General features: G+C 41.3%; 2 protein-coding genes across 6 annotated transcripts in view; one reads left to right on the plus strand and one right to left on the minus strand.

The window, feature by feature from the left end:
- Positions 1-14,448, minus strand: part of PLAG1 (PLAG1 zinc finger) — a 50,852-nt gene extending 36,404 nt beyond the window's left edge. For 3 of the 5 annotated variants that reach the window (XM_035317379.1, XM_035317381.1, XM_035317380.1), the window contains exon 1: positions 14,257-14,448. The gene's annotated coding sequence lies outside the window, so the exon portion shown is untranslated. The remainder of the gene's footprint in view (positions 1-14,256) is intronic. The other 2 variants (XM_035317382.1, XM_035317383.1) reach the window with 1 other exon arrangement.
- Positions 14,449-14,662: 214 nt separating this feature from the next.
- Positions 14,663-19,190, plus strand: CHCHD7 (coiled-coil-helix-coiled-coil-helix domain containing 7). Its single transcript, XM_035317385.1, has 4 exons — positions 14,663-14,795; positions 17,376-17,449; positions 18,031-18,129; positions 18,956-19,190. Exons 2-4 carry the CDS (start codon positions 17,396-17,398, stop codon positions 19,055-19,057), a joined length of 255 nt encoding a protein of 84 aa, XP_035173276.1. The 5' UTR covers positions 14,663-14,795; positions 17,376-17,395; the 3' UTR covers positions 19,058-19,190.
- Positions 19,191-26,955: the final 7,765 nt, after the last annotated feature.

A 26,955-nucleotide genomic window follows, 5' to 3' on the forward strand; every position in this document is an offset into this window, starting at 1 on the left:
CTGCAGTGTCAGAAACAGCCATTTCAAGATGACTTTCATGAATCTGCAGATTTAAAGGGACAATAGATAGGCAACCTCACACAAAGTCGGTGCCTCAGGAAAAAAAAAAAAAAAAAAAAAAAGGACAAAATTCTTTTAAACAGGAATCTTGAAAAAGGCATTTTTCTTCAGTCTAAAGACTGCCTGAAATGACCACGGGGCTAACCTGATGACACATCTATTTACTATATTTTCTTATGCCCGTTATTCAGTTGTTGGCAGTAAGACAACTTTCATTTAGCAATAGCTTGGACCCCTCGTAAGGGAATGTGTACATAGTAGCTCTCTAATCTTGCTGCCCAGCTGCTAAGACAGTCACATGAGTCACTTGCTGCCTTTAGAGCAACACACACCACTTGCTGAATTTAGAGACAGTCTCTGTTTCTGCACTGGCCATACATATAAACGGAGCAATACCTATCCTAATCACACACCGAGATATCTAGGTGTTGGCTTTTCTTTTTTGTTTGTTTTGGTTTTAAATGTGAAAGTGGCGAGCCAAAGCACAGTTTTTACTAATGCAGTTAACAACCCAGCTCGACGAAACGATTTGGGAGCTGCTTTTGCAGCAATCGTTTCCACACAAGTTAGGCGAACTCCAGGAATCGGTTCGAAGGTAGGCAACTTCATCTAATTGCTGAGCGAAAATACAGCCGTAGTGGAATGAGGGACTATCTGCCAGGATGATTAAGTATACAGCTGCAGAACAAAACAATTTACAACAATTCCTTCCTTATCAGTTTTTCAAACTGTGGCTGTTTGGAACACCATCTTATTCAACAGTGTACTTAAAAACACTTTACAAAAAGACAGGCATAGCAACTTCCATGCAGCAACACCAACCTCCTCGTTGCAAACACTATAATCGCCAAGATAATCTGCACACACTGCATAGGAAGTATTTTCACGTACAAATAGCAGACAGCCCAACAACAAAGCACAGTTAGTTCCTTGGGCTGTCATTGCTTTCTCAGTGTAGGCCCTATAATGTTTCATTTACCCCGTACCACCTACTACCTTCCTTCCCATATTCTCCCCATCTCTCATCCTGGCACTGCAGTTTGCAGGTGGCTGTGTACGAAGCGATCAGCAACACGAGGCATTATGCTATGGCTGTATGTGTTCGCACACCACTCGTGTAACAAGCACAGAACCGTACTGCAAGTTACAGAGCTCATCTCAGCAAACAAGGACTCTCTTAAATTACATAAGATTACCCCCATCTCTGGTGCAAAATGTAACGGCCCTACTTGCAAAAGGTGTTTCAGTGTGCCTAAAGAAGCGGCACGTCAAACCCTACCTAACTCTATTAGTTTCAAGCATGGCCAGGCTCATCTCAAAACATTCTTTACAGACATCTTGCCACTAGGAAATCACAGTAGGTAACGTCCCAGCTCACCAGTCAAGCAGCAGCACATTTTCAAGTTAAATAATCTGACAGATAACATCAAATTGAGCTCCATAACTAGCCAGAACAGAGTATCAAGTAGTAATAACTAAATATTTCTCTCATGTTGTACCATTCTGAATTAGCATTAGCAAAAAGAAAATGAAAATGGTTATTACTAAGCTGTTTCAGCAAATTATGCACTGTAATTTATCTAAGCACAAGCAAATTCCTCGTCTTAATATCTAGTAACTAAAAAAATCCTGGTCACTGATGCGCACACAGTGGCAGTCAACCTACAGTCAAATTTCAGTCTCACACACTTATCTACTGTTCTTCCCAGTAACATCGAGCAGCTCTGAAGTGAAAAGATAAGACAGAACTTACTTTTCAGATGTACTTTGTGTGCTTTACAGACCCTTCTGCAAAGTCAGTATTGCTGTCTCCCACCTTTGTGAGACTCTCTACACAGAGACAGTATAGACTTATAAAAACTGAATGAGGAAAATGCCGCTTCAGGAAACAAAGTGTCAGAGGAACATGGAGCAAGATTAGCAACAGAAACGGGTAATTCCAATGAATTTCCCAGTCTCCAGTCCATCTAGTATAAATTCTCATGAGTCTTTAACTTCCATGTAATCAGTAGAGCATTCCTTTCAGGTATTTCGCTACCACAATCTAATATTCTACATTAAAACTAGGAATTGTTAATGCCCCTACACTGAGAAAAGGGGTTTGCATTCACCATTTTTAATCATCAATTTGTCTCAAACAGCCAGAATGCTTTAAAACAGGCCAAAGCACACTGACATGTAAAACAATTCTTGGAAAAAAGGCTCCAGTTTGATAACACGCTTTGCACATACTATTAAAGAAGTCTCTCTCCTGAAGAATTCGAGTTTATGGGTATATTTCTGTGATAACCTGAAACCTCTCAGACTGGCTCTACTAAGAGACAGCTGCCTGGTATAAAAACATTCCCTACCGAATGATGTATGATGGCTTACTGGATTAGCATGTTAAAAGCATAATCTCTTTTGACACAGCTATTTTTAAGCTGTTAAAAAAAAAAAAAAAAAAAAAAAAAAAAAGATAAAATATTAATTCTGTTTTCCAGCAAACATAACTTTTGATCTGCTGTGTCAGAGGTGTTATGCATAATAATCACAGCAGGAGTACAAGGCTATTTGTGTTCGCTTGGAGGAAAAAAGACGAGCACAATTCTGTGCAAATAATAATAATAAAATCACAGAGCAGAATTCAATTAAAAGCAAATACACCAGAGGGAAACAGTAATTCTGACAAAGCAAAATACTTTTATTCTTAGGAACACTCCACAGCACTAGAAAGTGAAGTCCAAAGCCACGTAACATTTACATTCAAGTTTTGTAATACACACTCTCAACACTGGACTAAAATGCCAGGTGTTACCAAAGTCAGTACCATATCATTATATTTCACATTTAATTCTGAACTCTAAGACACAAACCCAATAAGCTCACTAACCTTAGAAAGCACATCATCATACCCTGTCTGAACGTAGTAGAAGAGCTCTGTGCTTGTACAGCTCCCAGAAATAGTCATGGCAGGGTTCTGAGTACCTCTGCCTGTGTAGGTGTCTAACCTTTTTACCTCAAAAAAGGTTATGGATGTATACAACTTGTTTTCATCAAGTTCTGATGGTTTTGTTACAGACAACTACATTCCTCTAAATGAATATGTTATTTTTATTAATTTACTACTATAATATACATTTCCTTTCTGAGGGTTTCAAACTATTGATAAATGAATCCCAACATCTAAATGTTACTTTCTTGGTTGAAAAACATCATCAGATTAGTATAGCAGTTATTTTCCTTTGCTTTCAAGACAGTTCAATGCTTTTCCAATGTTTTTATTGAAAGGATTTTTGTCCTTTTCAAAGCACTCTAACTTCACATGTGGTTACATTTAATTGACCTTTCAAGTCAACAGAGTTGTAAAAATTATCCCGAAGTGTCCAATTTTGATACTGCAGGAAAAAGATACTGAAAATGCTAGTGAGTGAAGGATCTTATTCCAGAGAATTCATTTATCTGTAAAAGCAGTTCTCTGTTCATACTACAGAAAGAGACCATTCCTTCACTGCAGGTCTGCTCCTCCCCAGCTCAGGACATTGCAGTGCCATCATTAGGCAGCGTCCCCTGCTGAGAAGCACATGACTCCACTGTTCTACAATATACCCTGAATGACCACCAGTTGCTGAATGATGCTAAAAAAAATACTGACTTTAACCTATAAAACACTGAACAGTTTGATACTTGGCAACCTGAAAGATCACCCCCTTTCACAAAGGCCATCTGAAACAGTCTCAAATGCATGTTGTAATACAACAACAATAATAATAAAAAAAAGTGGGGAAATAACATTTGCTCCCCAAGAAGCATTTCAACTTCATCATAAATCTCTTGCTCTGAGACAGGCTTACACAGACTATGCAGTTACCACTGTACTTTTACAAATGACATAGCTAGTATTTGACAGATGGAAATCTGAGATATTTGGAGATAATGAACTGGAGGCTGAATAGCTTGGAGGTAGTAGTGAAGAAGTACTGCTAGCATTCAACCGGATTTTAAGCTTTGCCAGAGGAACCTGGGACATGCGTTTTTATGGACTTTTTGTTCAACTTCATTTGTTTTGATTTATAGCAAAGCACTGCTGAGGAGGCCAAGGAACCATGCAAATAAATGTGGTCAGAATCGGAAGGAAAAAAGTCTACCTCTTCCATCTTCAAGTTTCGTAGTTCAGAACTTGTCACTTAATAACTTTGCCAGCTGCTGTAATATACTTCTCAAAAAAGTATCCAGAAACAAACTTCTTAAACAACTGAAGAATGCAACAGGTGAAGGAAAAAAAATAAGAACAAATTTCTGTCTCCACGGAACCAGTCGAAATACCCACGGCAAGGAGGCAGAATACCTGTTCTTACGTTTTGACTACATATTCTCTCAGATGTACCCTCACCATGAAATCCTATCCTGAATTTATAAAGTTGTTAAATAACACATTATCTCCATCCCCTAGACCTCTTAGATCTCCTCCAAAGGCCTAAGTTACGAGAAGTTTGGACATATGCACGTACAGATGCCATTCGGAGCACTGTCAGCATCAGAAATGGCCAACTTTATTTGTATTTGGGGAAGAATTAATGCATCAGTTAAGCCCCATCTTCTCCAAGCTGCAGGTCTTACTAACTCAATGAAACAAGTATGACTTAAATACCAATACACGTAACAGCTACAGAGCACTTGCAACTTGGTAGCAGATTTCTGCCTACCTTTACACTTTTTTTCTTAAGCTATTTACATAAAGCCTTGATGATAAAACCACCACCACCAAATATCAAATTGCTGCCTTCATGATGAAGGACAGAAGCTTAGCAGAAAGGGTTATTTTAGCTTCAAGCTCAGTTTAGCAACTAAAACTATAACAGGAAGAGCCTCCAAGGTTTAGGACGTCCCCAAAGTCTTGGAGGGTTTGCTCAGAGAAGAGACATTCTACGGCTTGATTCCTGATGAAAACATTGCCCACATTTGAAAAAAAAAAAAAAAATCACTGTACGCAAGTATTTATTCAGACAAAACCTTTAGGGTCCACCTAAGGAAGGACTGTGGAGTTCGTCTCATGATAACAGAATGTATCACGAGTTTCAAGGTTGCAATGGAACTGCGTAAGTGAAACCAGGAATTCTCACGATCCATATTTAAAGAGACTGAGGGCCAGTGAGTGGTTTAAGTCATCAGAGCCCTTCCGTGACCACACCTCCCTTCTCACTCAAGGCTGGAGGAAAGATTTGGTCTCCTACATTCAGAGCTTTTATGAGGCTACCTACAGAAGAAATAGAGAACAACAACACATTCAACCTCCCCAGATGGAAGCACCTTTCTGCCTCAATCAACTGGACCAGTGATCAGTGCAGTTAAAAGCTTCTTAAATGCACTCTCCTTTCAGTACAAATATTTAAGTGTAATGAAGAGTATGAAGTTTGTTCTACATGAGGCACAGATAAAAACTGTACTAGAAACAAAAATTAATACTCCAGATGGACTTAAGTTACTTGTTCTCAAATATTCTGAAGTGGCCATGTTCTCAAAGGTAAAATGATGTTATACTACAGGGGATACCTCTAAACCCAGTATTTTTTGAGCAAACTGATTCCACAGTTTACCATTTCTGAAACTACAGTCTACATTTCTGTTTGCCCTCTGTGACTGATGCTAAGAGTGTGTTTGATACTGTTCACCACTTATTTGATCAGTGCTACAAGGCTGCAAAACCTGACATCTTTTCCTCATGGCTTAGTTTAACCTTCATCCGGTCTGGGGCTATTCCCACCCCCCAAATACCACTACCACTGCGTTTTCCACGTTACTCTACACCCTGCTTTTTACACTTGTAGCATCACCAGCACAAGTCAGTTCCCAGCACTCCTCAGCACAATTTCTGCAGTACAAAAATGATCAGTATCAACCCTTAATGGGACACAGATTCAATCTGAAAGAATGAAAGAGATTAAAACAAGTTGAAGAAGTGCTGGGTTTTGAAACCAAAAGGAGAGGGAACACTTGTGTAGGTAAGACAAAATCTCTTTAAAAAATTACAACTGGGAAAACATTACATTTTACAAGTAATGAGAAATTAAACTATTTTGATATAAATATTTCATATATGCTTTTTAAAGCAATTTCAACACATATTAAAACCAGCCTGAATAATTAGGATAATTAATATATTATGATTCTCAGTAACTTTTTAAGTAACAAATAATGTAACTGTTGTTTAGGAATAGAGCTGATTTCATTGTACTGGTATGCTTATAACCATACTTAAACACCATTTAAAATAGCATGTAGCAACACCATCCTTTGACATATGCAATAATATTTTTATTACTTTTTCTGAAACTGATTAAAATATAGCCATAAGCTATATGTTTGTGCTGGGGTATAATTAGAAGTGGTTTAGTCTAAACACAATCCCAGTATTCAGAAGAATTAAAGAAAACTGTCAAGTCACAGAGAAAAAAAAAAAAAAAAAAAAAAAAAAAGTCTGCAGATCCCCATTAACTGGCATCTATTGTGATCAGCTATGTCCAGGCTCTTCCCTAAGCTACGTGGTTGACAGTTTCTTAGTGTCCTAGATGAAACAAATTATGCTTGCATTGACCACAATAACTTCCAGAGAACAAAATAAGCTTGAACAATGCCTACGTTCAGCTTTTAAGCAAAGTACAAAACCCCACAGGAATTTTACATTGGTTTTATTTCAGCTGAATCCTCATTCTGCTTAAAATACTTGCGAGGGCAAGAGCACCAGTAACTGATAACAGGTAGTTAACACCATAAATTTACACCTCTGCAGTGTATCATCGTATGAAAAACATAAGGATAGCTGTAGGCAATTTCTACTTTTACATATTTATTATCTATGCCTCCACGTGATAGATACTGTATTCTTGTTCCGCCTTGAACGTAGGCAGCTGGACTAAATGCACAATTAGTATACATGAGAATTCCACACGTGACAGTAAGAGTTTGAAGAAACTTAACGTTTACAAACTTGTAAATGTTTTATTACTAACTATACAGGCTTGATTGAAATTTAATAGTAAGCTGCCAGAATTTTTCCTTCTGCCTTTTCTTTTTTGTAATAAGATCACTGGTTTCTTTTCAAAAATGTCTCTTTTCAAAAAAAATCCTATATTACAACTGATTCGAAAGACATGACATTCTTCCTAACCAGCCAGATGTTTCCTTCAAATATGTATATATATATTACATATATGTAACATTCGTGATAAATACATATACCACACAATAAACAGTTTTATTAGAAGTGACAAGCACTTGGTACAGTAAAATCTAATTTGCATACACAGGGTTTTTCTCCTGTTCAAACATTTAGTGTAATGAGATCTCATTAATTCAGAATCAGATGGCTTGCAGGGCTTTTTAAAGTACTCATGCCCTGGTAAATCTGATACCCTGTAGTATACAAATACATACTCAATAAGTGAAGAGGGAAGATAAGCTTTCTGACTTTTTCCTTGCTGTTTGATTACTTGGCAATTCACAGTGACTGTGCACAAGACAAAAACCAACCCTCTACATCTCATTTCATGAGGAATACTTTAGATTTGGCAGTCTCAGAAGTGTAATGTGACCACGACCATAAACAGAAGCTTTCAGGGTGAAAGTCAGCAATACACAGTGCTGGGCTACCAGGTAAATTACCTGTACGATAAGAGTAAGGTACAGTCTCTGTGCAAGCTGCACAGCTAAATGGCATGAAATAAAAGTATTCTTTACAGAAGTATGGAGGAGATTATTATAAGTTATCCTAACTTTGGTAAAAAACAACTTTGACAAATAATTCCCTTTAAACACTTTCTAATCTGATTTCTAGGGATATTCTCCTCTGAGAGGGGAATTTAGCACATTAAGTGCAAAAGAAGCTTACAGCAATACAGTTTACTGTAACAGACACTTTTTTGCATTTTTCCAAGTTTCATTACATAATTATTTCTTAATTGCATTTGATGGAATTCCAGATTTTACTTTCCTGATTCCCAGTTGACTTCTCAAAACTGATTTGAGCTGTTTTACTTTGGAGTTTTGAGTTACTGTTCTGTGCATTATAGCCACACTTGTCTATATTGATTTGTTTTATCTGTCTCATTTTTTGGTTTTATACTAGTTTGGTCCTGGATTTTTTAGCTTTATTTTTCCATTTTCTTTCCTTTAAACAAATAAAATAAAATTATGCACATCAGGGCACATTCTACTCTCTTCATGCCCTTGCAAGTCTATCAGAACTGTCAGGGTTGGGCATGTGTAAATTTGTCCATCATTTTGGCCATGCATTTGGATGTATTTGACAAGGTACCTACGCACTGAACAGACAGGGAGGTAGGAAAGGAACAGAAGTTATTACAAAGAAGGCTGTAATAGAAATCGATTTATTCCTTCAACATAAGAATAACTGCATAAGCTTTCCCACTCTTAACTGTCAGCTATGTACATATGCTGTCATCTCAAATCACTGCTATGCACTGTGGTTAACTTTAATGCCATGATCCTACAATAACTGTTTACAAGACACACAGGGTCCATTTAAATACTAACAATTTTTATATATTCTATGAGAAGGCCCCATCATTTATAACTACTTTTAAAAGCATGTAGTATCTCGTTAATTTTTTAAAAAATGTAATTCTCTTAATTTCTGCTAATTCAGCCCTATGAGATAAGACAGTAACAAGTGAACAGTGATGCTGAAGTAGACAAGAAATACTTTAACAAGCCTGTCCAAATAAAACTCAGCTTGCAGTAATGGTGATCAGCTTTATTCAGTATTAGGTTTTCATAACCTGCATACAATTAGAATTTTTCACATCTCATGTTTGGTGGGCAACTTTTCCCTGAAAATTCATTAGTATTGCAGTCTGCTCAATTTCAGGCAACGGGCCACTATGTCCCTTGAAAAATTCAAAATAAAATATAGGAAGCTGCATAAGTGATTCTGCTGAGAGATAATCAATATGTTTTACATTCCAGTTACAAGTTTGTGCAATTTAAAAAAATCAATATAAATTTAATTAAATTCTAGATGCGATTTTTTGATTAGCAAGAAAGATACACAATTCCTTATGATCAAAATGCTCAGAAAAAAAAATGTAAAAAATCCCTGATACCTCAGAAACTTAAACATTTTACATTTGATCAATACAAAATGTTACTGTGCTTTCTTACTTGAATTATTTTTAAATAGTTTTTTAAGGCTACCTAAACATTTGGTAATTGGATAAAGATGCTCAGCAGTTCAGTGGATAGATGCTGCACCTTTCTTTCAAAAGCACTGCAAGCTAAATCCTCCCTAGCTGCAGATATTTGGAGTACCTCTCCTTGAAAGCAAGTGCTCTGTCCCTTCGGTGGAGGTGGCTGCTAGCTCCTTTTAACTCTACACTGCCTTTGAGAATGGCCTCAGTGCTGTAACATACTTCACATTTTCCAGAATATTTTCCCTTGGTAAACAGATAAACTTGTTGAAGAACCTCCCCAAAGGTATTTGCCTGCTCACAAAAACTAGTTTTAAATACACAAAATGTAAAAACTTTGTTTTAGACTCTGAAACAAAACCTCCCTTTTAACAAAACAACCTCAAACAGTTACAAACAGTGGTTTATTTAGTGCATGAGTAGTGCCCTCTTTAACCCATTAATTTTAAAACATATGCACTGCCCTGAAAGGAGGAGACTTAAGGGCACCATTTTGACTGACTAACTGCAGAGATGGACGACCATTAGAAGTGGCTGTGCTTTGGATGCAGTGGCTTTTTGAATGTAAGAAACTCCTGCAAAGTTTCTTAATTTAAATCTCAAAGTTCTACATTGGAAAAGTCACTTTTCAGGATTACTAACTGAAATGTACACACGAAGAAACACACTTGAACTAAGCATTCAAGAACAGTTTAATGCAGGTCAATTTAAATTCCTCTATTTGCTGTACTGTTGTAGAACACTGCAATTATTAACTTTTAAACATTATTGAATAGGATTGAGAAATATCTAAAAAGGATTTTAATACATTTAGAACTCCACAGTTTACCTGCAAGAACTAGGGTAACTTTACCAACAACAGCCCATAGTATTTGTTTCTTTAGGTGTTTTAATTTTAGAAAATATTGAAAAATTTTACTAAATCATGTATAGAACCAAAACAACATATAATAGAGAAGATTATCTTAACTCTTAGAAGTAAGGAAGCTTTGAAAGTTACTTCTATTTTTATTAAACACCACATCATCCCTGTAAGAAGAATTCAGTTTTCTTCAAAAATAAAGTGATTAAGTTTGTAAAAAACAATCCTAAACAACATTTAGCTTCTGCTATTGTCATCATCATCTGGATTATACCTTAAAATTAAGCCCATTTAGAAGAGTATCAAGTTCTGTGAGAACACCCTTCCTCCTCCCTATGTCCTGAGTTTTGCACCATGGCTGGACATACTGGATTTACTTTGTAATGCATAGCTCTAAGTCAAGAGAGAGACTCCACAACATGTGTCTTTCATATTGTTATGATCAGTGCCTATACCTTTTTTTCAGCACTACTAAATTAATGATTTAGAAGCTCTTAGGCAGGTAAAAAGGTTGTAACATATTAAATATTTTGTACTGATTGTCACAGATGCAGTATTTGAAGAGTTCTTACACACAGTTCTCAGCACCACTAACTAGTTTAATAAAGTCAGTTCTGTAAATCTACCCATCTACCTACCTACCCTGGTACATTAAGGAGGAAAAAAAAAAAAAAAAAGAAAAAAAGAAAAACAAAGAACCACACAACAACAGATGATGTACTGTTATTAATTTATTAACTTTCTATCAATTTTAGAATACTGTTCCTTCGGTCAATAAAAAGAAGAGACCAGTATAAGAAATATTTGGAAAGGAACTTTGAAGTAGGAATTCTCACTAACTGTAAAAAAGATCTCCAAACCATGAAAGACAGCTCTAGAAAAATGCTCAATTTCATTTCTTTATACAAACTGATTAATCTTTCCTCCTTAATGAACTTCTTTTCTAGCCTAAGAGTAGCTGATGTGATTTAATTTTCACAACTGTGACTCAGTGGAAAACTTTGAGATTTCTTCCAAAATCTCTAACCACAAGACTATCCTAGTCAACAACTACTGTACTACAGCTTCTTTGGCCACACTTGCAGAAAAGGTAGAGATCATTTGTGAACAGACACTATTAAACACAGAGAGCTACCACAACTGATACTCAAATTCCAGAAGTTCAAAGAAAGCACTTGCTGGAGTAGCCTCCCTGCAAGTTTAGTGCTCCATCTTCCCTCTCTAGAACCCCATACCTGCATTCAGCTCTTCATCTAGAAGTAAATACAAAGACTGCAAAAACAAAGGGTGTGTAAGGGAAGCATTGAAACTCCTCATAAAGCTATCAAATTGCCAAGTTAAGAGGCGATGTTAATTTTTTAATAGGATATTTTACTGAAAATTGAAATCCATAGGAGGTAATTTGAACAAGCAGAGCATTTCACATCACTACAGTTAAACACTTCCAAGTTAAAAATTCAGCAAAAAACTGTACCAGGCAAAACCCATGCTAAAAGCACGCATGCACACACACATGCACACGCATACCATGAAACTAGACCTCAGTTAGGATGAGATTTCTCTTTTTTAAACAAAGCCAGAGGCACTTCTTCCGAGTGATGTTATAATTACACAGGTAAGGTGTACTTGTAAAAAGCTCCTAGTTCGGCCAATTAAAACTTACAGTTATTTTCACTACTTTCAAAACCTTTTGGAACTGCTCAGAAGAGTTAGGTGTAGAACAAGCTCTACAACACATTTCAACAAACTCAGGTGTCCCCAGCAAAACTGCATTTATTTGCAGTAGAAATAATGCACCCCACAACTTTTACAAAATGCCTGTGACATCGCACTGTACACATAGGTCTCCTCCCAGGGAAGTCATAGCTAGCAGAACAGCACTAGGTTTTAACATAACAACCTGAGACCATTTCATTTCTGCAACACCCTTTCCAAAAAAACGCTCTCCAAAACACAGCATTTTAATTAACACACCAAGAAAACTCCCCTGAAGACTTGCTACGCACAAAAGAATTTCTGCAATCCAAACGAATCTGCACATTTCCCCCTGTTATCTATGATTAATTTCTCAGACCAGGGCTGATTTGAGACCTTTGCATTAAAAAAAAAATAAAAACAACGAACCACCCCTCTGCTAGAGGCAGAGGTACTGCAGAGGTGATGATAACCATAGGAAAAGAGAAGCTGTCTCTTTAAAATGCCCTGATCCCACGTGGAACCAACATCAGCAGCACTTTCGCATTAACTTCAATGTGAGGCAAGATGAGGCATCATTATTTTATATAAATAAAACGAGGAGACTGCAGAATACATTCTTTGTAGGACACAAACAGGTGAACTGGACATGCCAGGGAAATCAGCAGCCACCCGCAGAAGAGGTGCCCTGCCTCTGAGCCCTCTGAGCTTTCCCTATGGAGCATTACCTCAACCCCATACTACTCTGAAGAATCCAGTTTAAAGAGAGGAGGGAGCCACCACGAAAACTGGAAATTCAAAGGCAACGAAAATGCACTTTATAAACCGGAAAGGTTTACTCTTTGCCTCACACATCCTAATTAGATCAGGAAAGTGACACTACAAAGGCTTTACATTCCGGTCCGAAAAAAAAAAAAAAAAAAAAAAAAAAGGAAAGGAAAAAAAAAAAGAAAAAAGACAGAGGAAAAGAAAGGAGCCCCCATCTCCAAAACTCCCCCAAACACACAAAAAGCATTAAAAAAGGAAGTTATAAAGCAGCATATAGAGCATTTATCTTATCTAGGATCACTGCACATTACCCCAAAGTTATGCACTTTCTGCACTATCATCTCCCCCTACCTCTCTCTCCTGAAAGGGATTTTCACGTTTTCTCATTGTCGGTGGCGAGTTATAAGAGGCTTTTGCCTTCCCAAAGAATTCATCAACAAAAAAAAAATAATAAATATTAACTCCTTGCTCCCTGAAACCTTAAAACGGTCTCGGGAAGGCAGGGGTTTTATTCTGTTCCCTTGAGGAAGAAAAGGGGGAGCAGCCCCGATTTTTAGGTATTTTTTGGCATTTTTTTATGATTTTTATTTTGTTATATGCCTCAGTTCTCCCTCCATTTTGGTTGTTTATGATACTGACAACAAGCTGTCCCTGCTCTCTCTCTCTCTCTCTCCGGATCTCTCCTGCTTTCAGTTAGCAAACCCCCCTCCCCAATGCAACGCGACTCAGCACTTACTTGGGTTCACACTTTTCTCTAAACACACACCGATGGGGAAGGGGAAGGCTTCTGGGCCACTCGGAGGGGGAGAGCAGGCAAATTCGTTTCTTTATTACGAGAAAAAAAACTTTTGTCCAAAAAACGACGGGGAAGGGGGGTCGAGCGCCCCAAAGTCCCTCCGGATCCCCCCCAAAGCCGCGGCCGCCGGGTCCGGGGGACACCCTCCGGGTAGCCGGGTCCGCGGGGGAAATTTCTGTGCGAAATTCGGCCGGTTTGAGGCGGGGGGCGAATTTATATTAATTTTTTCCCTCATTTTTCGGCACCGCGGGCTCTTAATGTCTTCCGCTCCCTCTTCGCCGCTGTCACTGCCTTCGCGGCACAGGCTGCGGAGAGCCCGGGAGGGGAAAGGGGGGCGGCCGCGCAGCTCCTGCCCCTGTCCCCCCCCCGCCCCTGCCCCCTGCCCCGGCCCCGGGGGTCGGCGGCGGGCACCCCGCGCCCTCCTTGCCCGTCCCCCGGGCAGCCCGCCGCCTCGCCCCGCTCCCTCGCCGAGCAACAGAGCGCCGCGGGGAGGGAGGGAGGGGAGGGAGGGGAGGAGTGGAGGAAAAAAGTCCGGAGAGAGGTTTTCGCTGAAAATCATCTCTTTCTCCCGGCCCGGGGAGGAGGCAGGGAAGGAGGGAGGGAGGCAGGGAGGGAAGGAGGGAGGGAGAGAGAGAGGGGGGCAGCGCTCGCCTCCCCTGCCCCTGCTCCCCGCTCCGCCGGGGGGGTCCGGCGCGGGCCGCCGGGGGCTGCGGGGGCCGGGGGGCGCGGGATGGAAGGGAGGGATGGGCAGCACCAACTTTTCCTCGCCGCTCGCCGCTCCTCTCTCCTCTCCCCCCCTCCCGCTCCTCCTCCCCCTTCATAATTTAAATAACCCTGATATTTCCCTGCTAAACCCCGGCGCCTGCCCCCCAAACCCGCAGCAGACTCACCGCGGGAGCCTCAGCATCCCCTCTGCGCCCCGTTTCCACCCTTTACAGTGTTCTCCGATTTTTCTGAAATTTTTTCCCCATATTTCGGGCTGGACGCGGCGGGCCTGGAAATTGTTTGCTTTCCCGTCCTTCCAGCAGCCATTGTAGTGTATGCGCTGCGGTGCAGCCCAGCCTGCCGCACACGCCGCGCCCACACCGCCCGCCGCCCACACGCACCGCGGGTTGGACGCCTCCCCCCGTCACTCAGCGCCGCGGCCGCGCCCCGCCGCCGGCGCCTGCGGCCCGCGCCGCCCGCCCCGTTGGTGGAAGGAGGCGCCGCTCAAGGCCGGGGCGGGCCCGTCGCCGCCGCCATTGGCCGCCCGGCCCTGCCGCTCAGCGCCGCCGGGGCGTGGGCGGCGGCGGCGCTGGGCCGGGGGGAGCCGCGAGGCCGGGAGCGGGGTAGGCTGCGCCCGTACTTAAGCGGGCTGCCCGAGCCGCTGACGTCTTTCGAATTGGAGAGGGGGCTGCCCCCCTCCCGCCGCGGGCTCCCGCGGAGCGAGGTGAGTGCCGAGCCGCGCTCCTGCGCCGCGTCCTTCCCGTCCCCTCCGTCCCTTCTCCCCGTGCCCGGCGGCGGCGGCAGGTGGGGCTGAGGGGAGCCCGCGCGCCCGGCCGTGGGGCGACGGCCGTTAGCCGCGCGAGGCGGCCGTTGGCGGGCCGGGGGGGGCTCCCCCTCAGCGCCCGAGGGGGGACGGGGCGCCGCTGCCCCCCGCACCCGGCCTGCTGACGGGGACCGTGTGGGGCACCCGGACCTGCCCCCCTCGTCCCGTCCCGGTGTGGCAGCCGGGAGAGCCGGGGGGGGGGGGGGTTCGTGCGGGCCGCTCTCTGGGGCTTGGGGGTTAATAAAGCGTCGCGACGTGGTCGGTGACCCTCTGTGTGCATCTGTTATTAAACCTACGAAACGCGCACGCACACGCACAATAAGTCACTTTTCGGCGGGGGGAGCCCGTGGAAAAAAACATATCCCGGTGGTTTATGAACTGAAAAAGCCCCCCGGGGAAAGCAGTGCTAGCAGCAAGCGTGTTTCTCTCCGCACGGTTTGTAACCGCTAACGTGCTAAATAAAGCGTGTTTAGGGGCTGCGGCTGCCGGCGAGCCCCCGGTTGTGGCCGGGTTCGGACCCGTGAGCCGAAAGCAGGCACACGGTACGGGTAAGAACCGGGGGAAGGGCTGCTTCCTGCCGACCTGCTGCTCGGCCCGCCGGCTGCGCTCACGGGGACCGCCTGCCCTTCCCGGCTGATAGAGCTCCAAGCCCTGAAGCTCTGCGGAGAGAGGGACTGTCAGACCCTCTCGTAGTACTGTCCTTTTCCAGGCGTTATTTGTCCGCTCACGGCCAGGCAGCTTTGTGGCAGCCTGAGCTGCCTGCCCGTGAAGGCTGTGTGTAACGTGCAGTGTGCATCGCGCCTTAGTCTGGGGGTGTCTGTGGGCTCCGGCACTGTGATCCAAGTGGAGATACTAACAGCTGTTTGTACGATGAACAGTGGTGATGGTATGTCCTGTGGTGGCTGTTCTTTCAAGAGGGGGAATCTGAAGTTTGTCTGATACCGTACACCTTAAGACATGCTTGCTTTTGTAGTACTTGCACTTCTATTATCAATGTAACGCAGAGTTGTGACTTAGACACATGCAAACATCTAAAAACTTTGTCTGTAGTACTGACTTGGGTGAAGTATCGTGGTGTGCTTCTCTTCTGCTCTTCCTTATCCTTCTCAAAAACTGGTATTTTGCTATTGTTCTGCATGTGTGTGTTTCCATTTTAGAAGCTCCTTGTCAGAATCCTCTTGCACCCACAAAAAAGCAAACTAGCCTAGCCTGTAAACTTAACTTGTCCAGTGGATAGTTCTTTAAGGAAAGCAGAAGGTTTTCCTGATGCTGTTTTTTTTAAAAGGCCTGTGTGCAGAAAGCTCTCATGCGGCATGTAGAAAATAATGCAAGCGCCTGGTGAGTATAGCTTCACAAGAGGTGACATCTAAGGCTTATTTACTTGGAATAGCTTACTCTTAGCCAAGAACAACCTTCATCTAAAATACTCTGAGCTACTGAGAGCAATATTTAACTTTTTGGATGCTGATACCAAGTAGTACTGGCTTTTTTTACTGCAGACCTGCAGGTATCAGTTTCCAGTGTGAACAGCAAGAAGTTTAAGTTCGGACTTTGCAGCAGTGTCTTTAGGCAAATTAAACCAAGGTCAAGTGAGGATGCTGTTCCAGAGTCTCTCTAATCAACTGTACTTCAGTTTCCTGTAAAGATTTCTTCTTGAGTCCTGCATTTCTGCTTCCATCGTCTTAAATAGTCATCTGGTCAAGGTTAATTCATATTTTTGGCCAGAACTAGTCTGTTTTGAAGAAAAAACCACACAACTGCATCTGTGCCAGAGGCAATGTATGTGAAGCAGTCAAGGGGGTGTGAGGGTCTGCTGCTCTATATGATGTCCTCATCATGGATAAGTGTAGATTATTGGCATTGAAATTTCTCAAGCTTAAAATTCTTAGGGCCAGTGTCAAACTAGGTGAAAAATGTGATAGAATCTGTCACGCACGGTGTAAGGGGATTTGGTCTCCTTGTGGTGAAACATGTCTGTTTTAAGTGTCTGATATAGCAACACAGCAGAAGGCTGGGTGCTTCTGTAGACCTGGGTACAGGTGATGTGATCCAGCTAAGGAGGAGACACAAATCTGAGAAGGCTTATTAGTACTTTGTTCACCAGCCCTATTAACTGAAGTATCTGAAGTGCGTTGGGTGTGAATGGTTTCTGTGTAGCTGTCTCTCCCAGATGTGGTTGCTTCCTCAACAATTCCTCACCCGCTGTGAAGATGGTGTAAGCCACCTCAGTGGCTCCATTCTCTGTAGGAATCTATCCAGGAGTAAGGAGTCCTGATGATAAGCTAAACTTGCCTGAGCTGTCTTGCTGCTAGTGTTTGTAAAATTTTGCAAAAAAAAAAAAAATTTTACATGTAAAAAGGAGGAAAAAATAAAAACACTGCTCTGTGTGCATTAAAGTCCTTCATTAGATGCTGAAGTGAAAGCCTAATACACGGTCACTATTAAAAGCAGATGTTTAACCTGTTTCTTTTCTGTTTCTAGCCAGGGTCCGACTGCCTATAATGTCCAGGCACGCACAACAGCTTAGAGACCATGACAGAAATCCTTGCATAGCGGTAAGATGATCAATTTGGGATTTCTGTTTCTATGCTTCTAGGTTAAAATGCAAAAATAATTCCTCTAGAAATTGCATTATGGATAGCGTTCTTGCATTGTCATTTTGCATTACAAATTCCTTAGAGTCTAAAGAGGGGAAAAGCTCAAAACCACATACTAGAGTATATGTGAAATAGCAACCTGTAATTCCATATGAATGGGAGTAATACAACTGATAGTAACTTTGTTTTTCTGTCCTTAGAATCAGAGTCTGAAATCCTGGTTGGGCAAGCCTAATGTTTTGTTTTTTTTTTTTTTAGTAGTCCTTTTTGTGTTATACCACGAATCTTTGTAAACAATTATTTTGCAGGCTCTCTTCTCTCTACTTGAAGAGTATAATGTTTGTTACAATTTTCAAATTAAGTCACTGCCTGGGGATTACTGATTATCTGCTGGGATAGATGTTCCTTTGCTCCGTTTGATACTATGCTCATCTGAGGAACTGCCTCCTATCTTCATAGATATTCTGGGACTTGTTAGAATACTTAGACACTGATGCAGTGACTTCACTCAGCTCTGAAGTTTCTTTTTCCTATTAAAGGAAACAGATGCCTCTAGAAAATGTATGGATGACAACAACTATAAAAAGGATATGTGTACTGATTATTTTCTGAAGTACAAAAACTGCAGAAAATTCTGGGTAAGCAGGTTTTCATAAGCATCATGGATTTTGTCAGTTTTATTCCACACATTGCTTTACATGTGATACAGTGCTTTCTGAACTCTTTGAACTTAACTAGTGCTGGCTGCTGCTGCTGTTCTTAGTGTGACTTACAGACATTGGTAGAATTCCTAGGTAGTCTCAGTATGTGTTGCTGGAAGACTTGAGGAGATGCACATCAAAATACTTCACTTTGTTTTCCAAAGTTTACCCTCTTAAATTGTGAGTCAGTGTTCTTGTGGTATGTTTCTCTCTAAATTAGTCAGATATTTCTGGCAATAAGTTCTGTTTTGCAACGTGTGCAAGGCTTGTGTTCAGAGATGTAAGACAAGTTCATCTATTTTTCTGTTCTCATGGGTCATACTTGCTTTAACCTAAGATAAAGCTCAGGAAGAGTTCATTATTTGGTGATTATTTCTTATTTCTTTCTGCATTGTGGCAGGAAAGCATCATTAGGAACTACATGCAGTTAAACTGTTCTGTTATTTCTCATGCTATTATATTATATTCTCAGGCTTTTAGCTTATGCCTTTAAGTACTTGTGTAAGCCACCAAAAAACCTGTTTACAGACAATTGCACGTTAGTCTGCCGTGTCATGGGAATACTGTAATCTGAAGCAGCAAGGTGAACTGTCAGATAGCTTCAGTTAAATACCAGCACATTTACTTGTCAGCTAATCAGATCTAGAATATCTGGCTCCTCATATATAAAGAGCACTTGTGTTGAAGAATCTCATTCAGTAGGAGCTCAGAGGCAGAGACGTCTGAGAAATGTGTTCTCATGCTTGCTTTCTTCTATTTTCAGCATGACATAATGATGCAGAGGAAAAGAAACGGTGTGAAACCAGAGATGCCCCCAGCAGAAGAGAGAAGGAAAATCTTGGAATCAATAGAGAAGCCATACTGACTACAAACTTGCACTGTTTTACTGTTCTCACTGTACATCTGGAGACCGGTCAGCAGCAAGTTGGCCTGTTATAAACTGGACATCACTGTTGCCATTTCTTGGATTAAAATCCGCTCCTAAATTTTGAAATGTGTGAGCTTTCTGGGATAGGACTGGTTCTGTTTGTACTATTCCTCATGGGAACTTGGCCTCTCACTGGAAGACATGGGTACCAACACAGTTTGTCTAGACACCTTGGAAGCAGAATCTAACTTGCTGTGAAGTGCTAAATATTAAACCAGTGGGACTCCCAAAAAGTCTGTTTGAAGGAAGGCGGGTGGGAGGGGGAAGGCATGCAACATAGTCCTAAGGGTAGGGGAGGTTTAGAAAGTTTAATGTGTGCAACATCTCTTGTATCCAGCTGTTCTGATTTACATTCAGAATTTATCATGTATGGTCCCATCACTGTTCTCACATGAGTTGTATTCTGTGTCCCTAGTTTAAATAAGACTGTTCAACTAAAATCCCAAATCCAACAAGCTGTCATGCGGCTTGCAGCTGCGCTCCTAAGTGAAATTGGTTGCTATACATCAGCTGTGCAAGCTTCACTTGCTGCAAGGTTAGAAGTTGGTGAAGATGGGCGTGAACTCTCAGGTCTGAACTGAGTAGTGCCTTCTACAGATAGTAAACAGACACTGGGGGGGCTGTGTTAGGGGTGGGACTTGTAGGCATGTAAACATACACTTGGAGTGACATAGCAGGTTTAACTATAGTACATCTAAGACTCTGGACAGCTGAAGCTCTGCATTTGGAAATGCTTACTCATATGAGACTACAAAGCTCAGGCTCCTCAGGCACTCTAGTCTTAAAACTGATTCCTTATCTAAACTGGATAGCTCAGTTGCTGCCTGAGAACACTTGTTTTCTCTACCTTGAGTACTTCTTGGTGTCCTGCCTTAAAAAAATCACACCCTGTGGTAAAAGAGGAAAAAAGCCACTGTGATGAGCTCAAGTTCCATGTGAAAACCTTTAAGACTTGCTGCGATTAAGTTGGCAGAACTCTGGCTGACCTCCTGGAGGATGGTGTAAAAGTGTTGTCTCTATTTAGACTGTTTTGGAAAGACTTCATGGCTTCCTGTTTCTCCTTCTGTCTGGCTTGTCTCATCTCTTTCCACTGGAGGCCTATTTCCTTAGTGGGATTTTATGCTGTTTTCACCTTTCCTCTTGTCATTTGACCTGACTAGTAACTAATAGAGATCTACTTTTCCTCTTTTTTTTTCTTTCTGGCTGCTCTCCTTTTACACCTGAGTGTTGAAGTGGATCGATCATGCCATTTCTGTTACTGGAAAGTGTGTGTAACTCTATGCCTCCGGAGTGCACAGTGCTCTGAGCATAGCTGTCCAGCCTCCAAACCATGTCACAAGTTTTCTAGTGAGTTCCTGGCAAGGGAAATAGACCTTCTTCAATAAAGATCATGAGATTCTTTATTTTGAAATGTTTTCTCTCTACTTAACATTTAAACTTTGCTGTTGCTGTTCATTGTGGTTTTTGTTTGGAGCAGAGGAGAAACTTTCAGAGCAGACCCAAAGGTTCTACCTTGCCCACCGCTTCTAAATTTGTTCAATATCCTCTTATTTACCAGGCTTTTCTTCTGAATTGGCACCAATTCTTCCTTTTACTGGTTTGAGCATTTTGGCCTATGTTCCAGTTCCAGCATTTTTCTTGTAGCTCCGTTCTTTCTCTGCCCTAATGTAGTCCTGCAACGGCTTTCTAGTACAGATCTACTTCGTGAGGATCCTGTGCTCTCCTGAAAGGAGGATCTCTTGCTTTCATTAGTCGAGCTTAGTTGTACTTCCTCATTGGCTGTGCCTCTTGTTAACTTTCGTGTTCATCTGCAGTTTTGGAGGAGCTGGCTGTCCACTTTTCCTTAGGGTTGTATCTCTCTGGACTCTTCCGGCATTGCTGCTTTGCTCATTTAAGGGCACCTTCTCTCCCACTTGGCACAGGCTCGTCATTTGGCACCTCAGCTAAATCTTTGGGCATGGTCTCCTTGCTCCTATGGCTTTAGTTGCTATTCTAGTGCTTGCTGTTTTCCTGTTGCTGCACTCAAGTTTTGGGATTATGCTTAAATCTGCCCTATGCTTTAATTCTTTGCATCAAAAACAGCATTTCCTCTTCGGGATTATGCTGATGCTTTTCTGCATGAGCTCGAGTTTCTTGAAGCCATCTCGTTTATTCTAGGTTATTTCTTTCAGATTTTTGACTGTAGAAATGCCCCTTCTAGTTTGTGCATTTACTTCTTGTTTTTCTTTTCCCTGCTAGTATTTGCTTGGCAAGTTTCCACTATTTGTTTTCCCTTGGAAGATGATTGACTTACAAAACTGTGCAGGGTGCCTGTGATACTGCAAGGACTGGATTTCAGAAAGCCAGAAGAGGAGATACTTCCAAGCAGGGAATGTATTTCACAATGCAGAAGTGGAATTGTAGGACAGGCTAAGGCATATATAATACAAGGATGGTTTTCTAACATTAGACCGCCTGATCATCCGTGGACACACATGGTAAGCTCCTTCTGGGTGTTAGGGCATACCTGATTTTAGTGAAGATCTGAGGGCACTGTAAGCAGTGACCTTGTGCATTTCGTTCAGGTAATCAGTTGTGTTTTTCTTCCATTCATTGGAGGTTGCTGCTCCTACTTCTGAAGCTGACGAGCGATAAATTAATAGCCAAAACATAGGCTCTTATGTGTTAAATGGTTGATTTGTTTTCATTATTTTTTTGTCGTGTGTTTAACTGTCTTTGGTTGTGAGCCAAAGACAGCAGTCTTTTCCTCATATCTGGGTTTATATTCATCACTTCACTGAGACACTGAGGTAAGCTGTGGACTGCCAGCCTTACTGGGCAGAAATAAACTGGGTTGGGCTCCTCATTTCACTGAAGCGAACACATTCCTGTGCACTAACCTGGGAATGCATCATAAAGGACCAACGTGATTCCTGGAGAAGAAGGGAAAATGCCCCCTGTGGGTTTTGTTTAGCAGCAATTCTTAATTTTGTTTGTAGTACGAGGGCCAAATCTGGACAGTGGTGGTAAGATGTTTCATTTTTTGTTTGACAGCTGGATGGTGCTGTTGCACAACCAAGACTATGAAAACAAAATCACTACACCTACTACTGGCTCGCTTTAGTTTTTTTTAGTGTCTTCCCACGGAGATAAAAATTTATGCAGGAGAAAGGGAGTCTTGGTGTCGTCTCTACACTATAGACAGAAGGGAGGCTGGAGTCTCGGCTGCTGGAGAACGGGGTTTATGTGCAGCCGGAGAAGTCCTGGAGTACGGTCCTCAAAAGAGTGCTTTTTCCACTGTGGTCACTTGATCAGAGCTGAGCACTGAGCCAGCAGCAGCTGCAGGCTCGCTGCCAGGCCCAGGTAAACATCCAGACTCGCATCTGTGTGTTTTACCAGCTTGCATTTCCCATTATTCTTCAGCACAAGGCTCATACGCTTGGCTCTGGAGCTTTCTGCTGCCGTGACTGGTATGAGTTTGTGCTCCTGGAGGTGTCCATCATCTAGCTCCAGAGTCCTGAAAACCTCTTTGGCTTTAAAAGGTGAAGCTTTGCAAGGCAGGGGGTCGCAGGTGCTGCAGCTCTGAGCCTAGTTCATGGTCTCCCCTGAACAAAACTGGGCCCCTGCACTCTTCTGTGTGACCGACGACATGCACATCTAGGGAGGCTTTGCTCAAACTTCTGCAGAGCAGGTAGGATGAATTGGGTATGCAATATTGCTCTGCTTTAATGCCTTCGGAGGCAGCCCTTAACTCGTGCTAAACGTGCCTGCATCTTTTAAGGCAGTCTTCCAAAGGAGCTATGAAAAAAGTAATCACAGCATGAGAAAAGCTTGCAGGAAGTGTATAGTATTAGCTGATTTATTTTCTTTCAAGAACTTGAGGCAACTGGAGTAATTCTGTGAGTATGGAAAGTAATAGAGAAAAACATGCAGACTTTTTTAAAAAACAAAAATTGTTGCAGCCTGTTTGATAGAAAAATGTGAAAGAGATATACTACATTTATACCTACTTAATGCAGTGGGTTATCAAAATAAAGCTTTAGTAAGTCTATATATATGATGTTGTGTACTTAACTAAGACTTGTCAGATTTTGCATAAATAAAATCCTGAAAGATGGAGAAACTGTCGTGATGCCTTCTATCTGCAAATCCTTTTCTGACTGACTGCAGTTCTAATGCCTTCAACACAATGATTTTTAAGTCACACGCCTACTTCCATTTTCACACTTGAGCTGCTAAACCGAATGCAGCTGACTTGTAATTCCTGTGCACCTTACCTGTCTCCCCTTCAGCATTTCCTTCACTAATTTCAACCCCTTACCTTGCACTAAGACTAAATTCTGCCCCACGGACTCTCTTCTCCTTATTCTGGTTTTGTGGATTCACCCCACCCCCCAGGTACAATGCTATTTCATCTCCTGATTTCTCTATCACTTTCTTCCTTTTTCCTAATTGCTTTCTTTCCTCACTTGTCTCGTAACTTCATGATCGCCATCTATGTACAAGGTGCACGGTTTGCTGAAACCTCCAGGTCTCATTCTGCAGCTTTATCTTCCCTAAGTGTCTTTTGCCCAGTCTTTTTTCTCAAGCTATAGTTTCTGTTAGCTCTGGCTGTGATATCTTCCTTGCTGATGTTATAGAACTTCTTTTCTTAGCATTACATTTTTTTAACTTTTTTTTTTTTTTTTGTAAGTGTTTCTTACAACATTAGCTTCCCCTTCAGCCCCAAAATGCACTTTTATAGCTCACTCCTGGTGATTAAAAAGAACAGGTTACTCTAGCTTATATGTGGGAATGTCCACATCTATATGTGTATCTTTATAAAGCGTTAATTAGGTTGCTAGTGAAAGCATCTCACTATTTCTTAGAAGTTCTGGTAGCCCTTTCTCAAGATAATAATAATAATAAAAGGTTTCAAGTCTCACTTGTGTGGTGGTGCCTTGTGCTCAGTGCAGGCTGTCAGCTCCTTCAGCAGCAGCCTGCTCTTCTGTGTTAGTCTGTGCAATGCTCTACACAGCCGTGGCACTGTAGGAGCGGTAAAAGTAATACCAGAGTTTGTTAGACCAAGAACTACAACCGTTTTTCATATCTTTGCAATCCTGAAATACTACAGTGATGGACTGATTATTGTTAATTGTGCCTTCTCTGGATAATCTCTTCTAAGGAGACGTGAAGGCTATTGAATCATGGAACTGGAAGGGACCTACAAGGGTCGTGGAGTCCAAACACTTTCTACTGATGTTGTCTGTGGGAGTAATTGCTAATGTATTGTATATTATTTAACAAAATCAGACAAGTTGGAGAGGCATGGCTTTTCCATGGAAGGAAGGAGAGAGGTTTCTTTTGGTGGTGGTTTTCAAAGCTAATAAAATCTTAATTGCCAATGAAGTCAAGCATACACCTACTGTTTTCTAAACACATCGTTTTAAAAATAGTTTTTAGAATTGCTTTTTTGTTTAGCTATATATATGTATATATATTTCTCATTTACTGAGGTAATTGAAAGATTGGCATGTCCAGGTCCTTTATAAACTCCAAAATAATATTTGGATTCACAGTCCCCTTATTTCAGGGGCTAAGCATTCAATGTGAGCAGATTCTGTCTGCTGCTCCACTCCTAATCTATTTAACTCTGTCTGCAATTACTCCACAACCTGCTACTGTTTCATACTGTTGTGTTTGTTTTAAAACTTGAACATCGCTGGTGAATTGTATTTTGTACTGTTCTCCCAATCATTGATTGCTCTTTCTTTAAAAGCCCTGGTACCCTTGAGCTGCTACTTTACTTTTTTTCCTTCGATAAACAGATGCACTCTGCAAACATTTCCTGACAGTTAAGTGCCTTGGCAGAACGCAGACGTGAAACCGAAATGAGAATCTGTAATTGCTCAATCTCTGCTATTTTTCTAACAAGCAGTTTTCAGTTTCAGTTTCAAAAAGCACCTTACCTCCTCTTATTTCATATTTCCCTGGATTACATCAGTGTTTACGAGCTATGCTCCACCTTTTGAAGCTGCTAAATAACAAATGCTTTCTGTTAATGCCAAATTTGTATTTTACCTGGAAAATGTTTTTACCCTTTTACAGTAAACACCACCACAAACACCTCCTCCTGTTTTGGCTTTTTCTCTGACCTACACTTTTCATTCCCTTTTAGTGAAGATGTCTTGTTTCTAACACCCTCAATGGCACCGTAATGTGTGCATCTTTGACTACCTGTATATCTCAATGTTTTTGATTAAACTTTCTCCAATAGACTTCGTATTTTTTTTTTCCTCAAAGGTTTTTAAATTCAGCCTTTGCTTTTGGAAAGATGCTGTTAAATTCTTGCCTTTCTTTTTTTTTTTCTCCTTCTTTTTTTCTTTCTTGTTGTCGTTGCTTTGTTTTAACACTTAATGTGACACTTTCCTGGCACAATACCCATCCTGTGTGCCAGGGAATATTAATGCCATCCATTGTCCCGTAAAATAAGAGTAATGGCCCTCAGATATTGCAAAACACCATTTCAGGCATGCTATGGATCAGTAATTTGAAATAAAGTAACCAAGCAATAACAACAGCAAAAAGCCACTCTCTTTATAAATTTATTACTACTGGAAGGGATGAAAATGAAACATTTTAGCTTTTTTTTTTTTTTTTTTTTTTTTTTTCCTTCCATTAAAGCAGTTGTATATGAATGTTGGGTGATGTTAATTATAATACTTCAAATTGTGCAATTTGGGAACTTTGTAGTCAGGTATCAGATTTTTGTTGTACGTGCATGCAACAAAATTGATTTAGGGTCTATCAAATATGAGTATTGCCTGTGTAGATAACACTATACCATGTTATATCAGTGGGTTAAAAATTCTAAGCAGCAAAGATACTTACACTTAAAAGTTATTCCACAATTGAAAGCGACTGTAAAATAAAAAAGAAAATGTACAATGACAGGCAAAAACAAACAAACAAACAAACAAAAAAACAACTAGTTTATGCTAATAGTAGAAATAGGGCTCAGCTCGAGCTCAATAACAATTCAAGCTTGAGAACAGTTATAAGACAGTGAAGAATTTGAACTTTTTTTTGATGACAAAAGACTGCAACTGTTTTGTCAAAGAGGATTTTGCATTATTTTCACAAATAATAGCCTGTTGGCAATAGTGTTTATTATGGCACATGAATCTCAAAATTTGTCTTGCCTTTAAATGTGTGGACCCCTAAGCAATCCTGAGTGCTTGCTTCAGTGCATAGGTAAGGAGGAGGGGATAAAGGGACAGATCCGAAGGCAGGGTGTGCACTATGAATTTGCCTATCCTGTAGTGTCAGCCTTCAGTACTTTGGCTCTAAATTTCCCAGTGGCTGGAGGATTCAAACAGACTTTATTGATGGCCTAAGAAATGCTGTGTTTTAGTATTCTACTTGACAAGTTAAGCAATTCCTTAAATAAAAGATGGCAGCTTAAGATTCTGGGCTAGTCCAGTTCAGAATGGAAGAACTGCTTTGACTCTTAAATTCAACACATAGATCCCTAAGGGCCTGTTTGCTTGTTAGCTATCTGTGTAGATGGTGAGAGCCTGGGGAATGCAAGCAGCCACAAAGCAGCATAGAAAAAATGGGAAGAAAGGGAGGACCATTGCTTTTCAGCATTTTTTTTCAATAACTGGTTACTCCACCATGCAGCTTCAGCTGTGCCCCCAGGCTGGGAGGGATGATGCAAGGTGTCAAAGTGAGCAGGGAGCAAATGCTGAAGCCACTGCTACTACCCCAGGTCAAGCAAGGCTTTTTGTGCTTGCTAAAGTAGGGTTTTGGTGTCTATACCCATCAGTACACAAGGGCTGTTCTTCTGGGGGTGGCAGGCAGGTAAAAACAGATAA

Source organism: Oxyura jamaicensis, chromosome 2 (genome assembly GCF_011077185.1).
Source record: "Oxyura jamaicensis isolate SHBP4307 breed ruddy duck chromosome 2, BPBGC_Ojam_1.0, whole genome shotgun sequence".
NCBI classification, from domain to species: domain Eukaryota; kingdom Metazoa; phylum Chordata; class Aves; order Anseriformes; family Anatidae; genus Oxyura; species Oxyura jamaicensis.